The sequence below is a fragment of the Cyprinus carpio genome, chromosome B3 (genome assembly GCF_018340385.1).
Source record: "Cyprinus carpio isolate SPL01 chromosome B3, ASM1834038v1, whole genome shotgun sequence".
NCBI lineage: Eukaryota > Metazoa > Chordata > Actinopteri > Cypriniformes > Cyprinidae > Cyprinus > Cyprinus carpio.
This window is the reverse complement of record NC_056599.1, coordinates 28224613-28252290: the sequence shown is the minus strand read 5'-3', so window position 1 is coordinate 28252290 and position 27678 is coordinate 28224613. Positions and strand designations below refer to the sequence as shown.

General features: G+C 38.6%; 1 protein-coding gene and 1 long non-coding RNA gene across 2 annotated transcripts in view; one reads left to right on the top strand and one right to left on the bottom strand.

Moving 5' to 3' along the window:
* Positions 1 to 21707: 21707 nt before the first annotated feature.
* LOC109094117 lies at positions 21708 to 25393 on the bottom strand. Its single transcript, XR_006154238.1, has 3 exons — positions 25266 to 25393; positions 24424 to 24504; positions 21708 to 22069 (listed from the first exon to the last, which is right to left on the bottom strand). It is a non-coding gene; the product is annotated as an uncharacterized LOC109094117 (long non-coding RNA).
* The window catches only part of LOC109094105 (neurexophilin-1-like), a 27894-nt gene continuing 25289 nt past the window's right edge, over positions 25074 to 27678 (top strand). The window contains exon 1 of the mRNA XM_019107786.2: positions 25074 to 25509. Within this exon, the coding sequence (XP_018963331.1) occupies positions 25456 to 25509 (54 nt within the window). The 5' untranslated portion in view covers positions 25074 to 25455. The remainder of the gene's footprint in view (positions 25510 to 27678) is intronic.

Genomic DNA, 27678 nt, shown 5'->3' with positions numbered 1-27678 from the left:
AGGTTATCCGATCAAAAACGGCATTTATAATGTCACCATTTCAAGTTCTCTAAATTATTTTAAGGTCGGCGACATCCAATCCAAACCACTGTTGGTATAAGTAGATTATTAAAGAAAATATAGAGAGCTGCCTGTGTTGATTGGTGTTGCTGTAAATGTTTTATAAATAACAAATGTTATTTGTGTTAATAACTACCCAGGCAAAATTGACAGATTAACAGTTTGTTTGCCAATCTCATAAAGCACAAAAGGTTTGTTGGGGCATATAAGGACATGCATATTCAAAATTTGACCTAATATCTAACATTTTTTAGATGGATCATTCAGGAGTGAATCAAGTGACTTTATTTATGAACATATGAAGAAGTTATTGGATCATTCATTCAACCGATTGTTCAAGAAACACTAATTATGCTGAACAGTTAATGTTGTTGGAGCAACATGTGTATATTATATATGAACATATGAAGAATGGGGGCAAGAATGCCCCTAGTATGAGATTTTTTATATCATATTATTTAGATAAGCAATATCATAAAAGTGCTGTTTGCATCCCGAATATCATAAGTGCAAATTTGATAATAATTTTAGACAAACAATTCAAGCAGGATTTAAGGACGAATATGTATTTTATTTTGTTTCCCATCAACATCCATGCTCCACACTCCATCCCAGTAGGTGGCGGAATATGCACCAAAAGCGGGTTTGCCAACCACCATAAAACATAGTATTATTAGATCAAAAAATGAAACGTTTTCATATTCCATCCATACTTGCATATATATTTTATTTTCTAATATCTCCATATTAATAAAAAACAGGGATAAGTTACCCAAAAACATTTAAATTCTGTCAACATTTACTACACTTACTTTCTGTTTTGGTTACCACTGACTTCCATTGTACGGAAGAAGAAGAAAAATGTTTTGGTTACCACTGACTTCCATTGTACGGAAGAAGAAGAAAAAAAAACTTATTTTAGGTTGTTGTAGCCTAAATGTTTAATGTTTAATAAATTCTATGTTGAATCAAATAATATATTTCTTTTGTAATGTTTATTTGTTTTGTGTAGTATTTGGTTTTATGTTTCTGTGTCTGTCTGCATGTATTTAAGAGCTTCGAGGTACAAGTAAAAGGAACATGGGAGTGAAGGTCAAACACAATGTATAAGACAGGTGTGTCTGTACTCTGCTCTTCTTCGAAGACAAATTCAGAGTAAAAACCCAGACTGTGAGAAAACTAGAAGATGGAACCATTATTAAAACTGTTTAGCCATCATTCCTGATCAAAACCAGATGGTCAACATCTATAGGTTCTGAGTATTGCTAAGAAATACATAAAGACTAAACCTCTACAGCTTTTCTGCTTTTAACAACTCAGGCGAGAGAGTTTAAAGGTTAAAGGTCAGAAAAGGGTCTGTGTATGTTTGAAATACTAACATTTCACACGGATAGACAGACAGAAATAGATTTCAATGGGATAAGTTGATGGGATCACAGCTAGACTTAAGAGACCACACAGTCTTAAGCTACCAAAAGCTGACTTTAAAAGGTTAGATCGCCTGACCTTTTCCTTCCTTAAGTCAAACGCTGTTCAGATAAGTGCCATCCGAGGGTTTTAAAGTCAATAAGCTTCACGAAAAGCATTTACACCACACTGCTGATGACATTCAGACAGTCACCACTGACATAAGCAATAACCAGGCCCAGCGGGAATCTGCAGACTATTTCTGCCATGATTTTGACTGAAGATCTGTAGGTTTAAAGACAATAAAATGTGTCACACAGAGCTGAGAGTATTATACTCTTATTAGTAGCTGAAATCACAATCAAATTAGGCACAATACTAAATAAGTGAACGCACAAGAAGATCTGTAGGCTATTATGAATAATGAGAGCTCCAGGTCTGCAGAAATCTACTGAGCTCTTTCTGTGATTTGTAAGATGTTTAATTTAATTTGCACTGTTTATTTTATTTTGCACTGTTTTTCATTGTCTGTCACAATTGCTCTGGCTATGTATTTTGCCAAAAGTAACTCAAATGAAACCAAATGTGTTCCTGCTCCTGTTATAAATTCAGAAGCATACAAATGAATATTTTATTTAGAGTAGGATAAATGAATGTGTACATGTGTACCTGTGCTCCCTATGGCCAGTCCAGTACCTCTGAGTGAGAAAAAGAATGAGAGAAATGTAGGTCAAACATATTATAGTGTAATTAACATTCATCATCATCATCATAGCTGCATCTGTTGTAGAACAAAACTGTGTCACCACTGGAAGTGTGTGCATCTGTGGATCTGGGTTTTTTCAGCTCTCCCGAGGAAAGAGAATAATGGAAGAGAAAGAAAAGTGAAGGCAATGGGACACAAGATGTGTCAGTTAAATAGAGAGTACTGTGGCGATGAGTGGAGTGGAGTAAAGAAAGAATAGAGCCCTGATCCGAGCCCCAGGAAGGATGATTACAGTCATTACAGAAAGAAAGAAGGTGGGTCCTGAAAAAAAGGCCAATGTTTTTCACAAGAAAAAAAAAGTATACTAAATAGTGTCTTAATGGAAAAAATTTACACACTTCACTTCAAAAATTTAGGGTCGGTAAGACTTTTTAACATTTGTGAAAGAATCTTTTTGCTCACAAAGGCTGCAATTAATTTGTTCAAAACATAGTAAAAACAGTAATATTTTGAAATATTATTACAATTTAAAATAACTGTTTTCCATTTGAACATATTTTAAAATATATTTTATTCTTTTGATTTTAGAGCATCATTACTCCAGTCTTCAGTGTCACATGATCCTTCAGAAAACATTCTAATATGCTGATTTGATGCCCAAGAAACCTTTCTTACTATTATCAATGTTGAAAACAGCTGTGTTGCTTAATATTTTTGTAGAAACTGTGATTTTTTTTTAGGATTCTTTGATGCTTCAAGTGAGCAGCATTTATTTAAATATTTTCTGTAACATAAAAAGTCTTTACTGTTACTTTTAATCAATTTAATGCATCTTGTTTTTCCAACTGATACCAAATCTTTGAACAGTAGTGTATGTAAAAATATTTAGTTGAAGGGGGTAGGGAAAAAATGTCATTATCTCAATATAAAACCAATATACAGTATTGGCACTGGCATGATCTTAGACCAATTAGGCTCAACAGCATCCTGATTTTTGAATAAGAATTTGTTATTTCAGGTTATTTATTGTGTTGCAAATTCCAAATCTGATGTAAACACTGTTTTTCTTTCGATGTTTGGTTGCTATAATGAGCTGATTTTTGATAGTTATCAGTGTTTTGTTGAACATGTAAACACACTCAATGGAAAGTGCCCACCGTGATAGAAAAACACATGTGTGTTTGTGTGTTTGGTAACCCATGCTCTGTGAAAATGTCCCTGATTTCAGCTTGGCAAAAGAACAGCTGGATCTGATGGTAGCTTTCTACAGATAGAGAAGTCACAATGTCAAAGTTTGGGGTGGTCTCGTAGAAGACATCTATGTGTATGTATGCACATACAGTACATGGTCAGTATTGCTGTAATCTGGACTAATCTAATTTGACCTAATCTATTATATTGTCTTTAGAAAACACACACTTGAACATGAACAAAAGACAAACTAGACAGGGCCACCACATCACTTAAATACCATATCAAACTACAAAATACACATCATCTTACTGTCACACACACCAAATGACCAACATATGCTCCTAACAAACTTCATGTGTGATAGAGAGAGAACAGATCTGGAGGAATTGGATGCATGTTGTTTTTCATCTCAATGTAGTATAATGTTTAGATTAGATACACTATTCAGTTCTTAACAAACAATGGTTTTTGAAAGATGATAACTCTGTTCTTAACTTATCCATGAGCTGTATCCCATCACTGCCAGAGTCTGACCCACTAAGATCTCTTTCACAGTATGCAGTTCCATCCTGATCCAGACTGAATCATCATATTAAACCTTACTTGATTTTGCTTGCAATAAAATCCCAACACAGTGTATGATCATGTAAAAACCCTTTCTGGGACAGTTCATAAGCATATTGAGCAAAACCTTATCAACACCTTGCACTTTTGCCCCTAAACCCTCGATTTCAGTCTGAATGTAAACACCTTTAGCATCATTCTGCTTGTTTATTCAATGTGCAAGTCAGTTTACGTTTTATTGTAATGAATGGAGAAAAAATCCAGAGAATTTTCAATTACATGTAAACAAGTTTTTCTTGCTTATCTGTTTTTTTTTGTAATAAACTGAATTTTTATCAGTGTATTGACACACTAGTTATAATCAAGCTGATGGGAAAACCAGCACAGCCACAAATAAACACATCCTTTAACATATTAGCTATTGAGTCTCGCTTCAGCATAGAGGGTGACTAAGTTCAGAGCTACAGCTTATGTTGTTCATTATCCGGTGCCTGCTCGGACAGCAGTGGCACGATCTCCTTGAGGCAACTCAGAGAGGCAACACAGACCTGACTTTAAACTGAAGAAGGGGCTGATAATAAAATTTCAGTAATAATACAGCTAAAATTGTACTTGTAATGTAATGTGTATTTTAGCCCCCCGGAACGTGTTTTTAACTGGGGGACCCACTCGAAACACGGATAGTTTGGGCTAGTTTTGAGTAGCAATTGGGCAGGTTTTGTTGTGAAAACCTGGCAACCCTTTCCGTCAAGTAAGTAAAGTTATTATTGCTAACATAGCGACTCGTCAAAAAATACATTGGCTTGTATTTAAGAGAAAATAATCACTCCATCCGATGTTTAAGTGAATAAAATAGCCTTGACAGCCTTGGAGTTCCACAACTATTGACTTTGTTCTCTCTCACCGGACTTGTGTGAGTGTGTAGGTGATGATTGAATGGCTTTGAGTTCCTTGGTTGTATACTTTGTTATTGTTAGGCGGGGTTGTGTGGGTTTGTAGTTTTTTTAAACTAAAAACGCATCTTTGCCCCGTTTGTGTTGTTCTACTACTTACACAATTATTTAAAGTACAAAACATTGTTATGTACAATACACAGCATGGATTTTAATCATATTTTTGGGGGCAGAACCCTCAGATGGGGGGGGTTCCTGTCCACTCCGATCCCCCCCGCAATTTACGCCTATGCATGGGGACGAGATTAACTCGAGTATGAGTCCGCTTACATGGAGCAATGTTCTCTTGTCCTCCCACACCTGGCCATATAACATGAGCTGCTGCCAGGTTGATTTTCACACTCTTTTGTATGGTTTGGGTGCTCTATTCATATTTGTGCATGTATGAGTGCGTGTTTCCTAAGTCAAATGTGAAAAGCAAGCATACATGTAGATGGTGTTCTATGGTTTGTGTAACTATGTATACTTGGGCCAATGAAAGGTCAAACTACTACTAAGCTACTATTTATATAACTAACTACTGTATCTGTTTACTTTCTTAAAACACTGGATGCTTTGTATTAAATGTCTACTTTAACACTGGCACTTCAGTCTCAAACCATCACAGTCTAGCCTTCTTCTCACTCACTGTCTCGCTGCTCTGGGGTACTTAACTGACCAGCGAGTGTCCAGATACTCTGAGCTGACCAACTTCTGTGTAATGTTGCAAGATAGCCTCTTAAACTTTAATGAAAACAAATTATAATCTCAGACAAAAAATTAAATAAATCCACCATTTGTTTGCTAACTGTTTGAAATGAATACATTTTTAATGTGACTTTAAAAATATATATAATTTTTGGCCCGCTAGATATAAACTGCCCTTCCAAACACAGAAGTGAAACTGCTTATGCACCCAAGTGTTTGTGTGTGTGTGTGTGTATGTGTGAGAGAGAGTGAATGAGTGACCATCAAAATCTATGCTAATTGTTGTCCACTGCTACTGTCCATTATACTGTCAGTTACCTCAGACTGTTTTCTTTCTAACTGAATCCTGTGAGCCTTGATAAACAGATTAGTGCAGACATGATTTTCCCGTGAGAGTGTGTGTCTGGAGATCATCAGGGGACAGCACTACACCCACACCAACACCAGAAGCAAAGTCAGCACAGTAACTACACAAAATTAGGTCTGAGCACTTCAACAACGGCAGGAAAATACACCTCCTTACTTTCTCTAAACATAAGTCACTTGATGTCCCGTTCCTCTGAAGCCTCCCAGGCCACCCAGCCTCAGCAGCACCATATCAATCTTCACCGGCATGTTTCTCTATTAGTTTTTCTCTTCATTTCTCTTCCGTCTGAGCAGGCACCAACTCTGGAGTCAAGGTCTTTTGTACCCTCCATTTCATGTGCCATAAAAACAAACAGAACTCAAGATGGCCGCCATCGCGATAAAGCAGGAAAATAAACAAATGTGTGAGCGTTACCTGCTGGCTCAAGAATCTGCCAGTGGTTTAGATGTTTAATGTTCAGTGCAAGTTGCTTTATTTTACTTTAAAACGACGTCACCATGTCTTTGAAGCCAGTGAAGGAAATAATGCAATCAGCTGAAGACAGCAGTGTGTGGCTGAGTGCTCGTGTGTATATCCAATTATGTGATGACTTTACAATGCAATCTAAAGTAACAGATTTCTTCATATTTAATATTATGGTGTTTTGAAAGCAGCTGCTACAGTATACCAGATGCTGAGGACATAAGTGTTTAATATAAAAAGCAACAAATTCTAAAATAATTATAAAAGTAGTTTTAATGCATTTTACTGCACATTATAATGCATTGAACAATCTCATGAATAATTGTAAACACAGTTAATACATTATAACACTTATAAATTTATTGTTACACAATGCATTTTAAATTTGGTTGTAATTATTTACGACAAGATATAATGTATTACAACAAACATTATGAATAATTATAATGCATTATACATAAAGGTTTTAAGTTAAATTACCATAAATTATTTAATTAATTGTCTGAATAATTTCTTAACATTTTAAGTAACAACTATTCATTATCACGTGAGAAATGTGTTAAAAATTAGCAAGCCCAAACCAAAAACGAAAATAAGATTGGACAGCCATTAAGTTTGCTAAGTAAAATGATTAGAATTGCATAAATACAAATAAAAACAATAACAACTAATTTAACTTTTAAAGTATTGATTTAAAATCGGTTGTGTAAATTGGTTATTGGACATATGAACAAAAAAAGTATAGGTATCTTTCACAGAAAAGTACTATTTGTTAGTGTATACTTTTATTGATCTATACCTTTAATCAAACTGTGAATACTGAAACAGACAGGGGGATTTGTTGTAAGTAACATATCAGAGGTGGAAGGATGAAAAATCTACATCCATTTTCACTTGAGGGCAAAGGTTGAGAAAGCCTGAACCAATTTTTAAATTGAGAGTTGAATTTGTTGTAGGTTAAAGTAAAAGTGGTGTAAGTTGAGGTGAGGACACCCTCTCAGATCAGTCCATCAGTCTCTCAGATAGACGCCCAAAAGCTCTCAGTGGGTAACACTAGGAGAAGGGTACTGATTGTGTAGATAAAGTTGCAGTATTCTCACATGTATACAGATTGGAGAGTATTGCTGCCATCACTCTTCAGACCTCACTCACTTGTTGTGCAGTTTGAGGAATGGAAAGACTTGAGACATGGTTTTTAATAACCTTTGGTCTCATGTAAGTCTTTATAGAAAAATAAAATGTTCCATCTTTTCATACAGTACAACATAAATTAATTATTTTTTGTCAGTGGCTTTAAGAGTTTTCTAATTAAAATAAATGCTCCCAAACTGAAAGGATGTCTCCTATTACTTGCCACGGGGAATGCTGGGTTTAACGGGATGCTTTTGTTTATGTGTCCAAGGTGAACTTCAAGTCCCATAATTCAACTAAGCCGGACATGCCTCGGCTTCCTCAATATCTGTCACCAATCTGTCACTGTGGTAATAAGTGGCAATCAGTGCAATTCTGGTCAGCTAAAGTGCGACTTTGAGGGTGGCATAAGCCTGTATTCAATCATGGGGAACATAACTGTGCCCTGCTTTCTATCAAAAAAAAAAAAAAAACTTCATTCATTTTTCTTTTCTTTTTTTTCGGCCTCTCTCTATATTGGATATCTGATACAAAGAAAAACCAAGGGGAAGAAGGGCTGAATGAATGAATGAAGAAAAATGTCAAGAATTAAAAAGAAAACCTTGAGGCTTAGCACTCCAAAAAGTCTGAACTGTCAAGGAAAATAGGGAAGGGCTACATAATGGACCAAGACGACAAAGCTGATCATTTTTCATTATTACAAAAATCAAATTACATCCTCTAATGGTGGAATAAATTAGTGTAATCATGCTCGAATGGGCTGTTCATCATCTGCCCCCTGGGGGATTCTCTGATTAATAGAGGACTGGCAGTCATCACTGACATTTTACATGCACGTCACACCTTGTAAAGCTGATACCTAAAGCTTCATTTACCAAGCCCACAACCAGCAGATGAAGACGAAACTGTCGGGACTATAAAAAGTGCTTATCAGTCTTCGTCAGAACACAATGTGTGGTGATAACTGGAGATGTGAAAATGATGAAGACTGTAATATGTAATCGGTTAGACAATTTCAGTGATGCTAACTGAATTGTCTAGGGGAACTATCATCCAAAAAAAGCATAAAGACATTATGATATAGTAAATAAATAAAAAAAAAAAAAAAAAAATTGCTTGAACTTCAGAGGCTAACACAGAACATCACAGAAAACCACTTTCCAAAAAGGAGCAAATTTTTCTGCATGTTAAAATGTGTCAAGTAATTTGATTACTGTCTCTCTATTTTTGAGATTTTAATTCACTCAACATATTGTAAGTGAAGCAAATGCCAAAAACAAACATAAAAAAACTTAAATAAATGAACAAAAGGAATAATCTGTTGGAAAGAGTGACATATATATCCAAAAAGCAACACGTGTGTAGTCAGAAGTAGCATGTGTAACTCATGGCAAGAGATCTAGGAAAAAGTCAATAGAACAATTAGTCCCTCTCATATCCTGCATAGGATCAACTGTAGACATCCGTCAATAATCCAGCTCTGGAAGCAATGAAGTCGTTCTCCCTGAAGCGTCTGCTAGACGACCTTGGTTACGGTGGTCTTAGTCAAGCACACTTCTTTAATACCTTGTACTCCTGCTCACATTAATCACGCACTGCCTGACAAGTGGAGTGCATGAGAGTTCAACTCTATGCATGCATAAGAGTTGTGAAAAACTCCATTTCAATGCATCTTTCACCTAGAAAAAAAATAAAATCTCAAGTGTGTTTATGCTGATATAAAGTGTGAGTGAAAATGCACTGTATCTGACTGTGCCTGGATGACAGAGGCTATCTAAATTCAACAAGCTTACTTCAATACATCTCAGTGGGACATGAACAGAGCACACTGTATTATAAGAGCAGTTTTTAAGTGCAGCTTAAAGGGCGTTTAGAGCAAGCATGAGAGTGAACAGAAAAAGAATGTGATGAGATGAATGTGTCACATTGTCACAGTTCATGTCCGCTCACAGATGACTGTACAAGAGGAAACCAAAGACAAACTCAATGGCAAAGATAGGCAGATGTTCAGTGCACATTACATGCACTTAACAAAGAGATACTTGAACTAAAACACCAAACCAAACTTCCACATGCTCACTTTGTGTACATCAGCAAGATCAGCATGACCACCCACATGCTTCAGTGCTGAAAACTTGAAACCCTTAGTAGTTTAACATTGACAGAAGACTAATCAGTTACAGATCATGCAGACATTTCAACATGCCTTTTCTTTTTCTAATGCTCTGTTCCAAAACCTAGTGAGATGCCTATGAAAATAGCATTTTAAGGCATGCATGTGAAGTCTGTTCCAAAAGTGGGCACCTTGAAACACCTTTTAAGATTCTTCATTTTAGCCAAATTTTAAGGCGGCATCACATTGATCCCTCATAGAGGAGAAAAAAGAATTTGACAGTTTCTTATCACATGCAACCACAGTCACAACTCTACTGTAATATATATTTTGCAGTCACACCTTAAAACTCTTTTTCTTGCTTTCCCCTTAGTCTCTATTTAACTACCATTTTAGCTCTACTCTAAAAATTTTGTGTATTTTCCATAGAGTTCATACAGCTTGAGCTGTCAAAATCATATCAAAGCCTCATATATAAATAGTTCCATTGGAAGCAAAACAAAGTAATTACACAGATCCTGAGAGTCTAAACCCCTCTTCCTGAACATGAGGACCCCCTAAGGACTCCCTGCCATGGGACTTAGGTATTCCATTCAGTGCCTGGAGAGAAAGTCCAAAGTGCAAAGCTGGTTTCGCTTTTTGGTTTTACTTCTTCCTTTGCTCTTCACATCTACGTGATGAAGGTTAACTGTTTCGACACATAGAGCGCAGCCAGTCATCAGTCAATTCAGTTTTCATAAAAATTTGATCTGGCAGTGGATCACTCGACCCCTGAGTAGTCAGTAGACGGACCTGAAGGGGTTTCTGTCCATGATTTCAGCCCTAACTGCCCAGGGGAGTCTTACCTTTCCCATGTCCCCCTTAACTCTACATCAACCCTTCTCCTTTACAGCATGTGGTGCTGGATCATGCTGGGCTAGCTGAGATGATCTAGGTGTGCCTTGCATGTTATGAAAACGTTGTGTACCCCCTGGGAGAATGTTTGGGGTGCTGTTAGTGCTAGTAAAATACTGCAAAATATGACCTGAGATGGAAGTTTGTCCCCATGTGTGATCTCTGACCTGGGTCACTGAACGAATCTTTGTTTTCATTTTACAGTAGATGTATGCAACTATGTGTGCTTGTACATGTGCCATGTTCATCTGGAAGAAAGGAAAAGTCATTTCTAAATGTTTTGACAGCTTGAGTGAGTTAGAGTGTCTGTTAATCATAACCACATTGGTAATATACAATTGATACCTCTTGAATAAACAAGCATATGCATACATATACACATATGCACAACAGGCCATGTAGAATCTCAAATTATTTTTGATTTATTTATTTATGTATAGTTTTATATGAAGTGAGATAAGACTACAAATAATTATAAAATAGAATCATGTATTGTAGATGTACATTTTTATTTACACTAGCATTTAAAAGTTTTGGGGAAAGAAGTCTCTCATGCTCACCAAACCTACATTTATTTTATCAAAAGATACAGTTAAACAGTAATATTGTGAAATTGTATTACAATTCAAAATAGCTTTTCTATTCTAATATGTGACCCTAGATCACAAAACCAGTCATCATCATCGACACTGAGATTTATACATCACCTGAAGGCTGAATAAATAAGCTTTTCATTGATGTATGGTTTGTTAGGATAGGATCATATTTGGCTGAGATACAACTATTTGAAAATCTGGAATCTGAGGGTGCAAAAAAATATAAATATTGAGAAATTCGCCTTTAAAGTTGTCCAAATGTAGTTCTTAGCAATGCACATAACTAATCAAAAATTAAGCTTTTGCTACTTAACGTGTTAGTAAACAACAAGATACAATTTTTTTTATTATTTTTTTCAGGATTCCTTGATTAAAAGTTCAAAAGACATTTTATTTAAAATTGAATTCAAGGTGTAACAGCATGTTCTTCCTGTGGCCACTGATGCTTTATAGATTTATTCAATATAAAGCAGTCAAACAGTTCAGCAAATTTGTCTTTCATGCTCTGGTGTTCCACTTTCTATCCATGATATTTCTAGAAGCTCACAAACTGATCACTTGCAAAAACATAATTAATGCAAATTAAGCACAATGCAGAATAAGTGCAAACAGATGTTGTAGGAAGGACAGAGAAAAGCAGATATTTCAGCACAGAATGTAATTGGAACACATGAAACTTCCACAAGAGTCCACAGATGAGAGCTGCCATCAAAAAGAACAGGTCCAGCAGAGGTGCTCCTTGCATTGATGGAGAAAAGAAAAGAGCCATTATCCGCAGCACAGAAGGAGAAAAGAAAGGCTACAGGTTGCTTTGGACTGTTAGAACATTTATGGTATGTGTGTGTGAACAACTATTGGTTGAAATGTGTAAGGTTAAGGTGCTCTGACAAGTCTGATGTCAAAATGTTTGCACCAATGTCAAAACTTTGAAGAAGATAAAGCAGTAATTCCAAAACATTTACTTGTGGAGTACTGAAAATCTTGACTTAATATAAAGCTGCATCCCACAAGTCTACTCAAAACAACATCTGCTGACTGTTTTTACAGAAATCTCTGTCTCTTCTGTCAGAGGTCTGTCACACTCACCAATTAAGAATAGAGGAGGGATGACAGATTAAAGGACTGACATTTTTCTCCGACATTCTCTCCCTGTCATGTTGCCATATTTTGGCATGCAAATTCATGGAATAACGTTGCACTGTCAATGTGTTTGCCCCTTCAGGGAATGTCATAAAAACTATATTCAGGCACAGCTTTGTCGAGAAGATTTACATAAACACAAGCTATTCTATCTTTACTTTCATGTTTTATTAGTCATTAAAAGATAGGAAAAACCCCAGTAAAACACTTGGGTAAACAATCAGAGTGGTCAGCAACAGCAAAAGTCCATTTAAGGCAAGTCAGTTCACTCAGGAATTTATTGGAAACCAACCATGCAGCTTTTTTCTATGTACAGTTGGTAACAGCATACATGCATGTGCAACCTTTGATGCAAAAAGGAGTGCACATGCATCACATAAAAATAATGATCAAAATCACAATTTTGAACTGCAAACTAAATTACACATTGCTCTTCATTCATTCATTCATTCATTCAATCATTCATTCGTTCATTCATTTGTTCTTTATTTTTTTTTTATTTTTTTTTATTTTTTATTTGTTAATTATTTGGAATATGCATGGCTATAGCCTACCCATTTGCAAGACATAAAGCTTTTCTATAAAATGCTTTATAGTGTATCATATCATCAAAGGTTGGCAACAATGTTTGCATCCCCTTTAACAAATCAATAGTGGTGCCCTTGAGTAAAACCTCCTCCTACATGAACGGGGAAAGACCAAAATCTCCAAAAGGGATTGCCTCAATTTTGTTTCAATAACATATTTCAAATCTGCAATAAAATCGGACAACAATGGCATCATAAATTTTTGCTTTAGCAGGGAATGAGCTGCTGGGGCTGTTAATGTTCCCCCACTGCTGCTGTATACCGACTTCCTCCTGATTCTCTAATGATTTTGCAAATGAGACTTATGGCTGAAAACTGGCTAGAAATTCAGGTAGGGGGACTTACCTAAGTCTCTGAACACACAGTTGCTTAAACCATGCACTTATCCCCAAATAAACAGTGCCTCTTCGTTAGTGGTTTAAAATATTTCTGGCTAATGACATACAGTACAACAGTTTTAACAAAATTTCTTGCAGTTATACGCCTCAAGCACGGAAGCAAATTCACAGGCACATACAACAGCATGCTATATACAGCAGGTAAAATAAGTATTGAACACATCACCATTTTTTCCATATATCTTTATGGTTTATGTTGAAGGTCAGATGTAGGTAACAACCCAAGTAGTCCATACATACAAAGAAGACAAAACAAATAGCCTAAGTTCAGAAATTAAGCTGAAATTCCCTGTATAATTCCATTTTATTACACATAACCTAATTTCTGAACTTATTTGTTTTGTTTCATTTGTATGTATGGATTACTTGGGTTGTTACCGACATATGGTGAAAATTTCAAGTAAACAGCACCTTTAGAAATATATTTACTGAGAAAAATGGTAACGTGTTCAATACTCAGCAACTCACTCTAAGAATTGCACTGTGCATTTTAAAGTTGGTAGCGTGTTTAGTAATATGTTTATTGATATAAGTGTTGAAGTGTGCATGCTGAAATTTACATACTGCAGTATATACACAAAATGGTATTAGTTTTTTTTTTTTTTTTTATGGTCACAATACTCAGCAACTCACTCTAAGAATTGCACTGTGCATGCAGCTCCTACATACTGTAGAAGCAAGGACAAACGATCACAAAATCAAACCATAGATAATATGCACCAAAATGAGGTTAAAAAGAAATCTCACACACAAAAAGATAAACGGAAAAGCAAACTTAATGTATTCACATTCACATTGAAACTCAGGGCCAGACGAATCTGCTTACTTTTTTTTTTTTTTCTTTTAATATCTGTAGTGAATTCAAAGGAAAATCTGCAGAATTCTGTGGAACAGATTTGAATGTGCATTACATGGAGCACGGAATACTACAAAGGCTGTTATAGCTAAACTTATAATTAATTATTTAAAATACAAAATAAGCAACAGACAAGAAGTTTCTGTTTCTGTTTAGACCTGCATATATAGAATGATTGGACACTTATATCCACTGTCTGTATGAGTGAGTGAGCAAGTGAGTGTGTGTGATCACTCAACCTCAGAGGTCCTCCTTGCACTAAAAGCTTTTTTAATTATGAATTCCATTAGTCTCTCTATCTCTCTCTTTCCCCACCCTCTACACCCCAGCACCTAAACCCAACTGTGCACACTAACCAATCTGAAACACATAAATGCACATAATATAAAATAACGATAATTAAATACTAAAAAAAGCTTCTTAATAATAAAGCACCTAAATGTCAGTGAAGATGCTCCTGTCCAAAGCATCCATCTTTAAATAAATAAACAAGCATCATTTAGAGATAACACCAGAACAGGCTCCATAGCCCTTAACGGCATGAGTCACATCAGATGGAGATAAGTAGCTGGGATTATTGATTTTTATATGAAGTGTATTCACTCGCTTTTAACCAAAGTCTCTTAAAGCCATTTATCCTCATCGACAGACATTAAACATGCATCACTGCTGTATTAATGAGGACTACTATGTCTGGTTCCACATCTTTGACAGTATGACCGAGTCAGAAAATGAAGAACAGAGATGACCTTCATGTTTAAAGGATCTTGGTAAAATTTCCAGAGAAAATGACCGGGGTCTGGACTTTTGGATGTGTTTGAATGAAATATGTAACCAAACCATCACAAGCCTTTTGGTTTCTGCTTTCTCTTAAACATATGAAAACACTAATTCAATTGTCAGCTTTTTAGGTTGTGTCTAACCCTTTTTTAGAAGGTCATGGCTGCTTCCTGTTTTGACCTGATCATGGCAAAAGGGCGATGCGGGACCAATGCACACAAACACACACATACACAGAAACCTCTCAAATTACACTTCCACAGAGGCCCGTAGTCTGTGTGTGTATGTCTGTGGCAGGGGTCTGAACTGTTTCAATAGACTCCACATTCACCTTTATCAAAGGATTCTCATCCTCTTTCAACAGAGCGAAGCATGTCTAACGGCTATTCTTCATGTGTGCGTCTCTGTCAGCAAAGCAAAACACCTGCGGTCTGCCTCTCTCCCATGAGATCCTATTACTTTTGTTAAAAATGCTAACAGAACAAATGCTAGCAGAACATTTTTAACTTCAAGGGATAGCTCATCTAAAAATGAAAATCATTTACTTACCTTAATGTTCTTCCAATCTCTTCTGCAAAACACAAAAGGAGAACATGATTAGCACAATGAATTGGACCTGAAGTGTTTTAAGCATCAAACAGGACGCAACAGGACCATAAAGCCATTAAAATACTCCATAATATTTTTATCTTTTTATTGTTGAAGTAATGACAAAATTACATAAGAGGCCCACTAGCTCTCTCAACTTCTATATCAAGAACAAAGTTTACTTGAGGAGGACAGATGATAGAAATTATTTCTAGATAACTCAAAGTCTTTTCAAACAAGCACAAAAGTAAATGGAGAGAAATCATACAAACAGACAAGTGATGCTGTCAGGCTCCGAATAAGATGGAATAATCTTTAATTAGCCTGCATGAATTATTATATATACTTATGAACTGTATAATAAGCAAAAAAGCAAGAGAAAGCCAGCAACAGAGACAGGCAGAAACAGACAGGCAGACGAAAATGAAATAAGTATGGCGACGTTGCAGTTTTATCTCTATGTTTTTATGTCTTCTGCGGACATATGTGGGCTTATATTAAGCATGCTGATGCAGTCTGATGAAGTCCATTTAAGGCTCAGATCAATAGAGGCCATAGAGGACAGACCTGCTTGCCCCTCTGGCCCCATCCCATCATCAAACCCACAGTCGGATTCAGACTCAAGCAACAGACAGTCATTGGAATAAATGCTGGAGTCTAATGGCTTATTGTCATATTGATTAAGTTGTTTGGTGCTCTGTAAATGACAGCCACCAGAGAAACTAAAAGAAGGGTAGTTTTGAAGAATAGAGCGAGAAGAGAGCGAGTGAAAGATAATGTGGTGCGAGTGAAAAGGTGAGGACATTGCTGAGTTGAGAGCTTGGCTTTGATAACGTCTGGAAACAATTCCTTTAAAATGAAAGAGACAGGAGGAAGACAAAATACACACCCATTCCATGCTGGTCCCCTGTAGCCTTCGCTGGTAAGGCTGGTCAGGCGTCAGATATTCTGTATATTAAAGAGAGAAAGAAAAAAAAAAAAACAATTGCATGCAACATTTCTCAGATCTAAAAGATTTCAGACAGAATTGTCAGACAGAAGGAGTGTTTAGAAAACCTATGCCATTTGGTTACAATTGCATTGCAGTAATTACACACCTCAGCTTTTATCATATTAAAAAAGCTCATATGTAGTGGTGTTTATGTGAGGTACTATTGTGCTAAAACATATTTAACAATACCAACTGCATCTTAATCTAGGATTAATGTAGTCTGTTGTGTTTTAAGTAAATGTGAACAGAAAGGGAAAAATATATTATTGTTCAAAAGACTGTCTATTGGATTTTGTTTTTGAAAGAAGTCGGTTATGCTGCCCAAGGCTGCATTTATTTAATCAAAAAATACAGTACAACTGTAATTTTGTGAAATATTATTACATTTTAAAAAATAATTGCTGCTAATTTTAATACATTCTGAAAATGTAATTTCCTCCTGTGATGTCAAAGCTGAATTTTCACCAGCCATTACTCCAGTCTTCAGTGTCACATGATCCTTCAGAAATCATGCTAACACGCTGATTTGCTGCCCAAGAAACATTTTGGTAACAATTTTGGTAAATATTTCTAAAGCATGAATTATTTAATGAAATATCAATATTATTTAATGGACCTGAGCTAACTTGAAGTAACAAGGAACAGCTGTGTTACAATAATAATTAACAAAGAATAATAAATACTGTAAGAAATGTATTGCTCATGGTTAAAGGGGTCATATGACGCGATTTCAAATTTTCCTTTCTCTTTGGAGTGTTACAAGGTCTTGGTGCATAAAGAAGATCTGTGAAGTTGCAAATACTAAAGTCTCAAATCCAAAGAGATATTCTTTATAAAAGTTGAGACTCGTCCACGCCCCCTAAAATGGCTCGTTCTAACACGCCCCCACATCTCTACGTCAGTATGTGGGAAGATTTGCATAACGCATCCCAGATGTTCACGCAAAGAAAGAAGGCGTACCTTTTATTCTCATTGTAGTATTTTTGTTGCTGCCGCCATGTCATATAGACGCTGTGTGTTTAACTGTGAAAGTGAAACTACTTTGTTTGGCCTTCCAAATGAGGATGATAGCCGCTTTGTCATGCCTGGAGCTGATCTGTGCTGGTCGCTGAGGAAATACATCAACGTGGCACTGTGGATCGCAGAATGGGCTTTCACCGTGGATGAAGCGGAGTCCAACCCGGAGTCGTCACATGTGGTTGCTGCAAGACCAATATACGCTCCTGCTCCTTCGTAGAATCCGCCTTAAGCTGCCCGCCTCTGCTCACTCAAGTCGGCCGTGGCTCACTCTAGGCCGCGGCTCACTCTAGGCCTCCGGCCTCTGCTCACTCAAGCTGGCCGTGGCTCACTCTAGACCGCGGCTCACTCTAGGCCTCCGGCCTCTGCTCACTCAAGTCGGCCGTGGCTCACACTAGACTGTGGCTCACTCTAGGCCTCTGGCCTCTGCTCACTCAAGTCGGCCGTGGCTCACACTAGACTGTGGCTCACTCTAGGCCTCCGGCCTCCGCTCACTCAAGCCGACCGTGGCTCACTCTAGACTAGGGCTGAACGATATGGACAAAATTTCATATCTCGATTTTCATGCCAGATATCTCGATATCGATACAATACGATATGACTACGTGTTCGGTGAAAATCAAGCATTTCATAGAAAAATAAAAAGATCATAATACAAAAAAAAGGTGGAAATTATAGTTTTATTTTTAAGAACAAGTCATCAACATTAACATAAATTACCAAAAAATAAATTACAAATCAAACCTTTTACTGCAGCTCTGCTTTAACAATAAATAACAAATGCAGCAGCTGGTGGAACATTGAAAGTGCATTGAAGTGCAACAACATTTATATTCTTCAAAGATCACATAACTGTATACAGAAAATGCATTTGCTACTAACAGAACAGAGGTAGTTACAGGCAGCACAACTTCTACAGATTCTTTGCCAGGAACACTAGCTTGTTAACCATGTCTAGCTTCAGACAGGATGTCTATGGAAGAGGTAATAAAAATCCTTTCCATTATAATTCAACACTTTTTATTCATATCAGATACACATTGTGTAAGTAACTTCAGTGTTTACTCTATTCTATTCCCAGTTCACCAGCCACTTACTTTTAAAGTATTTCGGGAGAAGTGGATGAATTCACGTGTTGTAAACATAGAGGTTGTAAATCCAACAGATCCGATTTTCTGAACTGCGTGTGCGGCACAAACTAACACGGCGGCGCCCATCGCGCATACAGCTCAACTAACGCGATCATTATAAAGGTGTTTAAACAACAATATACTTCCACTTGCATGTATTTGACAATCGGAATATCAGATATTTCATGCCATAGCTAACACATTTGTGAATATTCTGAATAAAAAAGGAAAAATGACAAAAGCAGATCATCATTCATTCAGCGCTGTTGCTGCTGCGGTGTGTCACGTGACAAGCAATGACGCGTCACCATGGAAACGCCGCCCCCCTCTCACAATAAAGTTCCCACGTCCCTGGTAGTGTCTGCGCGCTGGCTTTAGCGGTGCATTCAAGGGCACTCGTAAAACTGATGTTTGTTGTGACTGCCAGAGTTGTATGCAGGGCGAGCGCGGAGAGGGGAAATCTATATCGTCTATATCGTTGCTTTTTTCGATAGTAATATCTTGAAAGTTCATATCTAGATATAGATACGATAACGATATATTGTTCAGCTCACTCTAGGCCTCCGGCCTCCAGTCACTCAAGCCGGCCCGCGGCTCACTCTAGACCGCGGCTCACTCTAGGCCTCCGGCCTCCAGTAGCTTAAGCTGGCCGTGGCTCACTCTAGGCCTCCAGCCTCTGCTCACTCAAGCCGACCGTGGCTCACTCTAGACCGCGGCTCACTCTAGGCCTCCGGCCTCTGCTCACTCAAGCCGACCGTGGCTCACTCTAGACGGCGGCTCACTCTAGGCCTCCGGTCACTCAAGCCGGCCGCGGCTCACTCTAGACCGCGGCTCACTCTAGGCCTCTGGCCTCTGCTCACTCAAGCTGGCCATGGCTCACTCTAGACCGCGGCTCACTCTAGGCCTCCGGCCTCTGCTCACTCAAGCCGACCGTGGCTCACTCTAGACTGCGGCTCACTCTAGGCGTCCTGGCTTCTGCTCACTCAAGCTGGCCGTGGCTCACTCTAGACCGCGGCTCACTCTAGGCCTCCGGTCACTCAAGCCGGCCGCGGCTCACTCTAGACCGCGGCTCACTCTAGGCCTCCGGCCTCCACTCATTCAATCCGGCCGCGGCTCACTCTAGACCAGGGCTCACTCTAGGCCTACGGCCTCCGCTCACTCAAGCTGGCCGTGGCTCTGCTCACTCAAGCCCCTCGTGGCTCACTATAGACCGCGGCTCACTCTAGGCCTCCGGCCTCCGGTCACTCAAGCCGTCCCGGCCGCGGCTCACTCTAGACCGCGGCTCACTCTAGGCCTCCGCTGCAAGACCAAGGTATGCTCCTTCGTAGCACCGTTCTTAAGCCGTCACTCTAGGCCTCCGGCCATCCTCCGGGCCGCCCGCCTTAGCGCGGCTCACTCTAGACCGCGGCTCACTCTAGGCCTACGGCCTCCGCTCACTCAAGCTGGCCGTGGCTCTGCTCACTCAAGCTGGCCGTGGCTCACTCTAGACCACGGCTCACTCTAGGCCTCTGGCCTCTGCTCACTCAAGCTGGCCATGGCTCACTCTAGACCGCGGCTCACTCTAGGCCTCCGGCCTCTGCTCACTCAAGCCGACCGTGGCTCACTCTAGACCGCGGCTCACTCTAGGCCTCCGGCCTCCGGTCACTCAAGCCGGCCGCGGCTCACTCTAGACCGCGGCTCACTCTAGGCCTCCGGCCTCCACTCACTCAAGCTGGCCGTGGCTCACTCTAGACCGCGGCTCACTCTAGGCCTCTGGCCTCCGGTCGCTCAAGCCGCGGCTGCGGCTCACTCTAGACCACGGCTCACTCTAGGCCTCTGGCCTCTGCTCACTCAAGCTGGCCATGACTCACTCTAGACCGCGGCTCACTCTAGGCCTCCGGCCTCTACTCACTCAAGCTGGCCGTGGCTCACTCTAGACCGCGGCTCACTCTAGGCCTCCGCCCTGCTCTGCTCACTCAAGCTGGCCGTGGCTCTGCTCACTCAAGCCGACCGTGGCTCACTCTAGACCGCGGCTCACTCTAGGCCTCCGGCCTCTGCTCACTCAAGCTGGTCATGGCTCACTCTAGGCCTCCGGCCTCTGCTCACTCAAGCTCAAAATCAGAGAGATGAGCCTTGTGAAAATCGGCGCGTTTCAGAAGGCAGGGCATAGAGGAGAAACAATAATGTACAGTATGTGGAAAATTATGTTTTTTTAACCTTAAACCACATAAACACATTTCATTACACCAAATACACAAAATGATGTTCTTTTTCGCAGCATCATATGACCGCTTTAATGTTATTAATGCATTTACTAAAGAGTTATCAACATTTCTTATTACTAGTAGTGTTGAAAACAGTTGTGCTGCATGCTTAATATTTTTTAATATTATAATTCTTTGATGAATAGAAAGTCAAAAAGACTCGCATTTGTATGAAATAATAATAATAATAATAATAATAATAATAATAATAATATTAAAAATTTTTATTAAATTTTTTTGTAGTGTTGTAGTTTTTTTTATTTTTTTTTTTGAAACAATTTTTTGAGTAGTGTTTTTTTTATGATGATATTGTTTTATTGTGTAGTTATAGCCAGACTCCAACCAGGACAAATCATTCCTACAATCATTATGGCCTGACAATCAGCTTTAGAATGAGCCACCTGTAATGAGCCTGTCTATTTAAAGCAGCCAAATGGATCAACCTCAATGAAACAATTTGTGAAAAAGAGAAAAACTGGATGCTTGCATTTCTTTTCATTCCGTGCCATCGTTCAGAAAAGGGGCAGCAGATGAAACAAAGAAAAAAAGCATGAATAAGGCACTGATGAAGCCTGATCCTCTGGAGCTCAAAGAGAAGTGAACTCGACCTCTGCAGGCCAGCTCTCTAGTACCTTCTTCTCTGCTCTCCTCTTACTGACACTGCAGCGCTTTCATCCTTCATCTTCACATCTCTCACGTCTTTCATGCTGAGGGTTTGATTTGTATTCTTTTTTTGTCCCATCTGTCCCCTTCTTGATGTTATCTATTTCTTCCTTTATTCCTCTAAAGTCTTAAGCATAATTTTGACATTTCACAAACAGTACTCAAGCTGAGTAAATGCTGGTCATGTGGAGAATTGGAGGTTGGGGAATTGCATCGTATATTTCGGCATGATTTGTAACAGCTCAAAACAAACACCAATCATATGCATTTTTTTTTCCTCACTGATTATGTTTACATTTGTGATCTAAATTTTACCTCTCCTCATCTTACACTGTTTAGATTCATAATGTGTGTGTATCACTGCAGATTTAACGATGATGTTAAATTGAACTTGCCTGAACAGTAAGAGGCAGCTGTGATTATGTTTCTGGAACTGATGGCTGTCTGGCCACCCTGATTCTTCCAGACAGGTTACCTTTCTCCATTATATCCTGTTTCTCTGTGCTTTGGTCCCCCATTCTTTTGCTTTCTCAATCTCCCCCCTGAGGGAAAAAAAAAACAGCCATGGGGGACATATCAGTGGGAGTGAAATCATATCATTCATATTTCTCGGGTGAGGATCATTTGAGCTGGAATAACTGAGTGAATGTCACTTACAGTTTGATGTCAAACCACCTTTAAAAAGCCCATGCTGTGTCAACTGCTGAGAATGGAATTAAACTAAACTTTCAAGCCACTTACACAGTACACACAGTGACATGGAGAATGTGGAGAACATATGGAGAACATGCTGGTCTGTTTTCTTTAAAGAAATGGTGCCCTCTTCAGTTGCTATAGGTACAACACACCTTATTTAAAACGTGAAAAATGTATCTTCTGAAATAAAAACAGGATAAATGCATGTATAAATGTACTGTACTCATAACTAAAATTAAAATGGCAACCAGTCCCGAGAAAGAAAAATGCTGCCTTCTCAGAAAATATATGGAAGAAGAGAGACATCAAGACATCTGAATATAATGTGCACATAACATCCTATCTATTAAGATGCCTTCATCTGGATGCTGTTTGAAGGCAGCACAGATATACACTGCCTTAAATCTGACAATTCTGAGTCTACTTTTGGTTATAAAAAATGGCATCTGATAAGAGTTGTGAATTAATCTCTATAGAGATATATGCATAGTATTCATAAACTATTTACTAGTGTCGTCTCTTGAGCTCATTGGCTTTTTAGACAGCCTCAAACCTTTAAGAAATGAAGCAGTAAGACAGCTGTTAGTAATTTCATTCACATTCATTGTAGATCAGTTGGACAATTTTCTCCACAATGGGTGTAGTAATTAGACTCAACACAAGATGGAGCTAGTGTCCTTTCTAACATGTTCATAACTTGCATAGCACAGTGTCTCCTCATTTGATTACCCGCTGTTTTTTACTAAGCTGATTAATATGATGTTATTAGTGTTGTGAAAAAAGATAAAGCCACTAACGCCCTCAGTCCTGATCCCTACACTAATGCAGGCTCACAGACATACACAAACAGATACACTATCTCTTTCAATCACTGATACACATATACACACTCTGCATGGCTTGTAACATCATCCTTATGCATAATTACTTTTGAATACTGCCGAAGAGGTTGATTTAGTAACAGAAGAATGAGTCACATTTAAAAACAAAAAATTCAATTTGTCTAGTTCACATTTCCTCAAAACCCTATTAACAGACAGGTATAATCTATATAAACTGCATAGTTTCTACAGCATAAGAAAATTAAGCATGTTTATGACCAATAAAATGGATAGAAAATGTGACATTTTCATGAGGATTAAGCAAATCTTCTCCTTCAAATTCTCAATACAGTAATGCATTTAAATGATAGACTTTTATTTATTTATTTGTGTAATTCCCATTATTTTCTATAGCCTGAATGTAAAAGTTTTTTTTTATTTTAATCAACATATATTAAAAGCGAATACAGCCAATACTACCATGATGCAAATCATTTTATTATTTAGTTATGATTTTGAGGTGAATTATAACCTGGACATGTTCTTGACAGGTTTCCCAACAGTCAGCCAAAATATCTCACTGCAAATAGCAATGCACACATTTTGATGGAAGAAAAAGCATGTGTATGTTTTATCACTCTTTATTAAACATCATTTTTTTTTTTTTTTTTTTTTTTTTTTTTTTTTTTTGGAAACGTGATTAGGGGAAGAAATGGCTTACTAAGTCTGTTGCTATAATCTTCTGTGTGTGTGCATGCTTAGAAACAGCAGGAAAGTGACCTTTGACCCTCTGAGGTCACTGTACATCCCCTGTCAGATATTAATATTGGGCATTAAAGCAGTGTGTGCGTGAATGATTAAGTGGAAGTGTGTTTTCTTGGTAATGGAATGGCAAGAGGGCAAAGGGTCAAATTCTTTGATTGAAACCCTGGAGATTGTGTCACAAAATGTGTAGATCGAAAAAGCAAGAAAGCACAGAAATAGAAAGAAGAAAAAAGACAAAAGGGAGGGAGAATTAATGATGTTTAAAAAGAGGGAAATTATCACCCTTGAGCTCCCCCACACACAAAAAAAACCCAAGACAAGAAAAGAAATTATGGCTCAAAACAAAAGTGTGGCAATCAAGCAAGTGCTCTCAGTTGGCCCTAGTACAAGTGATCTGATTACTTATTAGACTCACATAGTAAGGCAGAGGATATCGGGCTGTTTCCACTCAATAAAGCTAAACAAATCTCATCGCACTAGGCACAGTAGGCCTCTCCTAGGGCCAATTAGTTAGGTGGAGGGGAGAGCATCTTTGGTGACAAAAAAAGACAAATAACCCAAAACAGATAACAGAGGTGCATCGATGCAGACAAACCAATAAGAACAGCCTGTACCTTGTGGCAAGGTACCGCTGGCATCAGGTTTAATAACCTGTGACGCTCCTGCCGTCAGCACACTGAGAGAAGGACATGTTCCTGGAACAAGATGCACAGCAGTCAATTATCAACCCATCATAAATTTACAGAGATATGTTATCCAAAATCATTGAAAATAACAATTTATTCACCTCAACGTCGTTTGAAACCCTTACGTGTTTATTTTGTTTTTCTGTAAAAAGGCTCAGTAAACATTGACTCTCAGTGCAGGGGGAAACTGCGATGAAAGCGAATGGTGACTGAGGGTGAAAGAAAGGTTTGAAATGACACGAGGACAACATAAAACAAAATTTGAGTTTTTGGGTGAACCATTCTTTTAACCTTAACCTTAACCTATCTACTAGATATATTCTTGTTTTGTTTATGTATATATCATCGTTATTTGTTCTGTGTTCATGCGATGGTCATACTTTGGCAATACTGTCATGCCAATAAAAGCAATAAAAATAAAATAAGAGAGAGAGAGAGAGAGAGAGAGAGAGAGAGAGAGAGAGAGAGATATAGAGAGAGTGAGTATAGGGTGTGGGTGAGGGAGAGTGTGGAAAAGGGTGATTGGGGATGTTTGGGGGTATGGAGAGGGAGAGAGGGGGGGAGTTTGGGGTGTCAGTGCGTGTGGGAGCCCTGATATGTGCGACGCTCGAGGAGTTTGCGCTCCGGTCAGGCTCGCGCACTGGGATCCTAACCGTCACCAGCACATAAAAGCGCGGATAACGGAGATGATTCCCCTCACACAGCAACACGAAACGGAGCAAAGTGTACGCAGATGGCAGAGAAGAAGTGTCCTGTCAGTTTCCACACACCTCTGGATGTGACGCGCTCCAAGTAGCGGGAGTTTACCGTGACAGACCGCAGGTGGGAATTCCCATAAGAGGAGAGCTCGGGTTTGACTTTTTGTTGGACATGGGACCAGGTCTTGGCTGTTTTGGATACGGTACCGGAGGAACCGCGTCTTCTTGAACGGAGAGCTGTCTACAGTAGGACACCGACGAGATGCGCTCCGACCACGGCTTCATCCTGCTGCTCCTCAACGGGACAGCCTGCTTGGTGAGCGGCCAGGGGGGTGATTTGAGGTCTAAGGGGTGATGTTAAGTTTCAGTTTTGCGTTTATTGAACCGAACGGCGTCTTTGTCAACGGTTGAGTGGTGCGCTCCAAGTAGCCGTCACCTGCGCGTCAAAGGGTGACCGTTAGCGTCTTCCCGCCGTGCGCTCGCGCTTCACACTGGAGGGCGGGAGTTTAGGATGGACTCGCTCGAGCGCGTATCGACTGTTTTTTGAACGTCACGGTTCGCTTCGCGCGCAAGGGGTCCCATGCCTATTCTGTGTGAGTGTGTGGAGGAAAGAGAGGGGAAGAGGAGAGCTCCAGTGAGAAAAGCGAGAGGCGTCGCGATCATGATTTTTTCGAGGGGGCACCGTGACAGTACAGGCTCACCTGGAGCCCTAGGTAGATATGACAGCACCCAGAAAGAGAGGCTGAAACGAACACACAATGTATGTAACGATTCTAAAAACTTTTTGTGCAAAATATTTTAACAGTACAGTAGCCTATCACTTGAGTGAGAGTACTGATAATCATTTCTACAGCACAGCTGTGAGTGTGGTATTGCTTTTAAACAACAGCTTTAATACAAGTAATTAAAAAAATAGCTAGTTTCACACCAAAAGATCATAAGAAGTGAGGTGTCTATCAATGAGCAAATCACAGACTGAATGAAAGCTGGCCTGGAACAGTGTGTGTGAATGGAACGGAGCACCTGAGAGTCTGTAATCACTCCACTCCACGGTTTTCCATTTTGCCGCTTCAAACAAACATGTAAAAAAAATTATAAAGACTTATAAAAACTTGGCTCCACAACACTCTTACTCTTATCTGCATGGACAAGACCAAAGACAAGTGGTGTGACACAATCTGATATAAACTTAAAGATAAGGAAGAGGAAAAATAATTACTGTATGTATTTGCTGTTCACAGTGTGAGGAGACCAAAGTTAAAATTCCTGACCGTTCCTATTTTAAATAGACCAAAACAGAATTTTAAACATATAATTTTAAAAACTATTCTTAGTTTTAAGTGAACTAAGGAAAATAATTTATGGGAGGCTTACCTAAAAGTTTTTGGATGTGTGAATGGATGATTTCTGAAACATCATTTTACATATTTTTTTGTCACTACAATAAGAAAAGCAATTTTATGAATAATATTACTGTTAATTATTATGTGAGGCTTACTTTTAATTTTTTTTTTTGTCATTAATTTGAGAATAAGAATCGTTTGTACTATGATTTTTTTGTAGAATGAGTTTTTTTTGTAGGAGTAGGATGTCCTCAGTTCAGCTGTTGTCTTGGCACACTGTACAGAGCTTACGCTGACCTTATATTTATGACTGATATCAATGGGTAAAATATGCCAGGGTATCCATAGTTTAACACTGCCTGTTTTTCATGCACCTGCTGTGAGGGTGTTATAGCTTAACACCCCACAGTCTAAATTTAATCCCCCTCTAGCAGTCTCTGTGTTACAATTATCTGCTGTGTAGCTGGAATAATTCATGACTTCTTCTTTGACACGTTTTAATCCTCTTGTATTCTCCAGGGATACAAAACGCTGTCATTAAAGTGGCAAAAAAAAAAAGAAGCATATCAGAATTAAAAATCGAAACAACAAACAAGCATTGCTTTATTTGCAGTTAAATTATGCCACATACTGGAACTTTCGGTAGGATGTTGCATTAGTACAAATCCAGCTTCCTGCTCTAAAGCCTCCCATACGGTTACTAACATTTGTCCATTCGAAAGGGGGCGGACAACTAATAACCGTGACAAATCTTCCCTAGATTAATTACAAAACATCTACTTGTAATTAACTGAGAAGGAGCTGCCAGTGAGAAGAAATTTAATAAGGTCACATGCCCTTAAATCTCTAACCCAAGTTTGGATTTGAAGGAGGGCAGTCCTGAGAGAAATACACAGCATGCATACCAGGGCATCACCAATCTTTTGGCCTGACAAATTTTAATAAAGAACAAACACTTTTTTTTTACATAAATGTAAAAAATTAGAGTGAAGTTGATGTTTTTTTTTTTTTTTTCAATTATTTGTATGAAAAAAGAAGAAAAAAACACTGCCAAGAAAAGAAGGATGATAAGAGGAGAATAATAATATTATTGGTGAAGGTTATGAGGAATTTAATTAAAATACCATACACGGTCTGCCTTT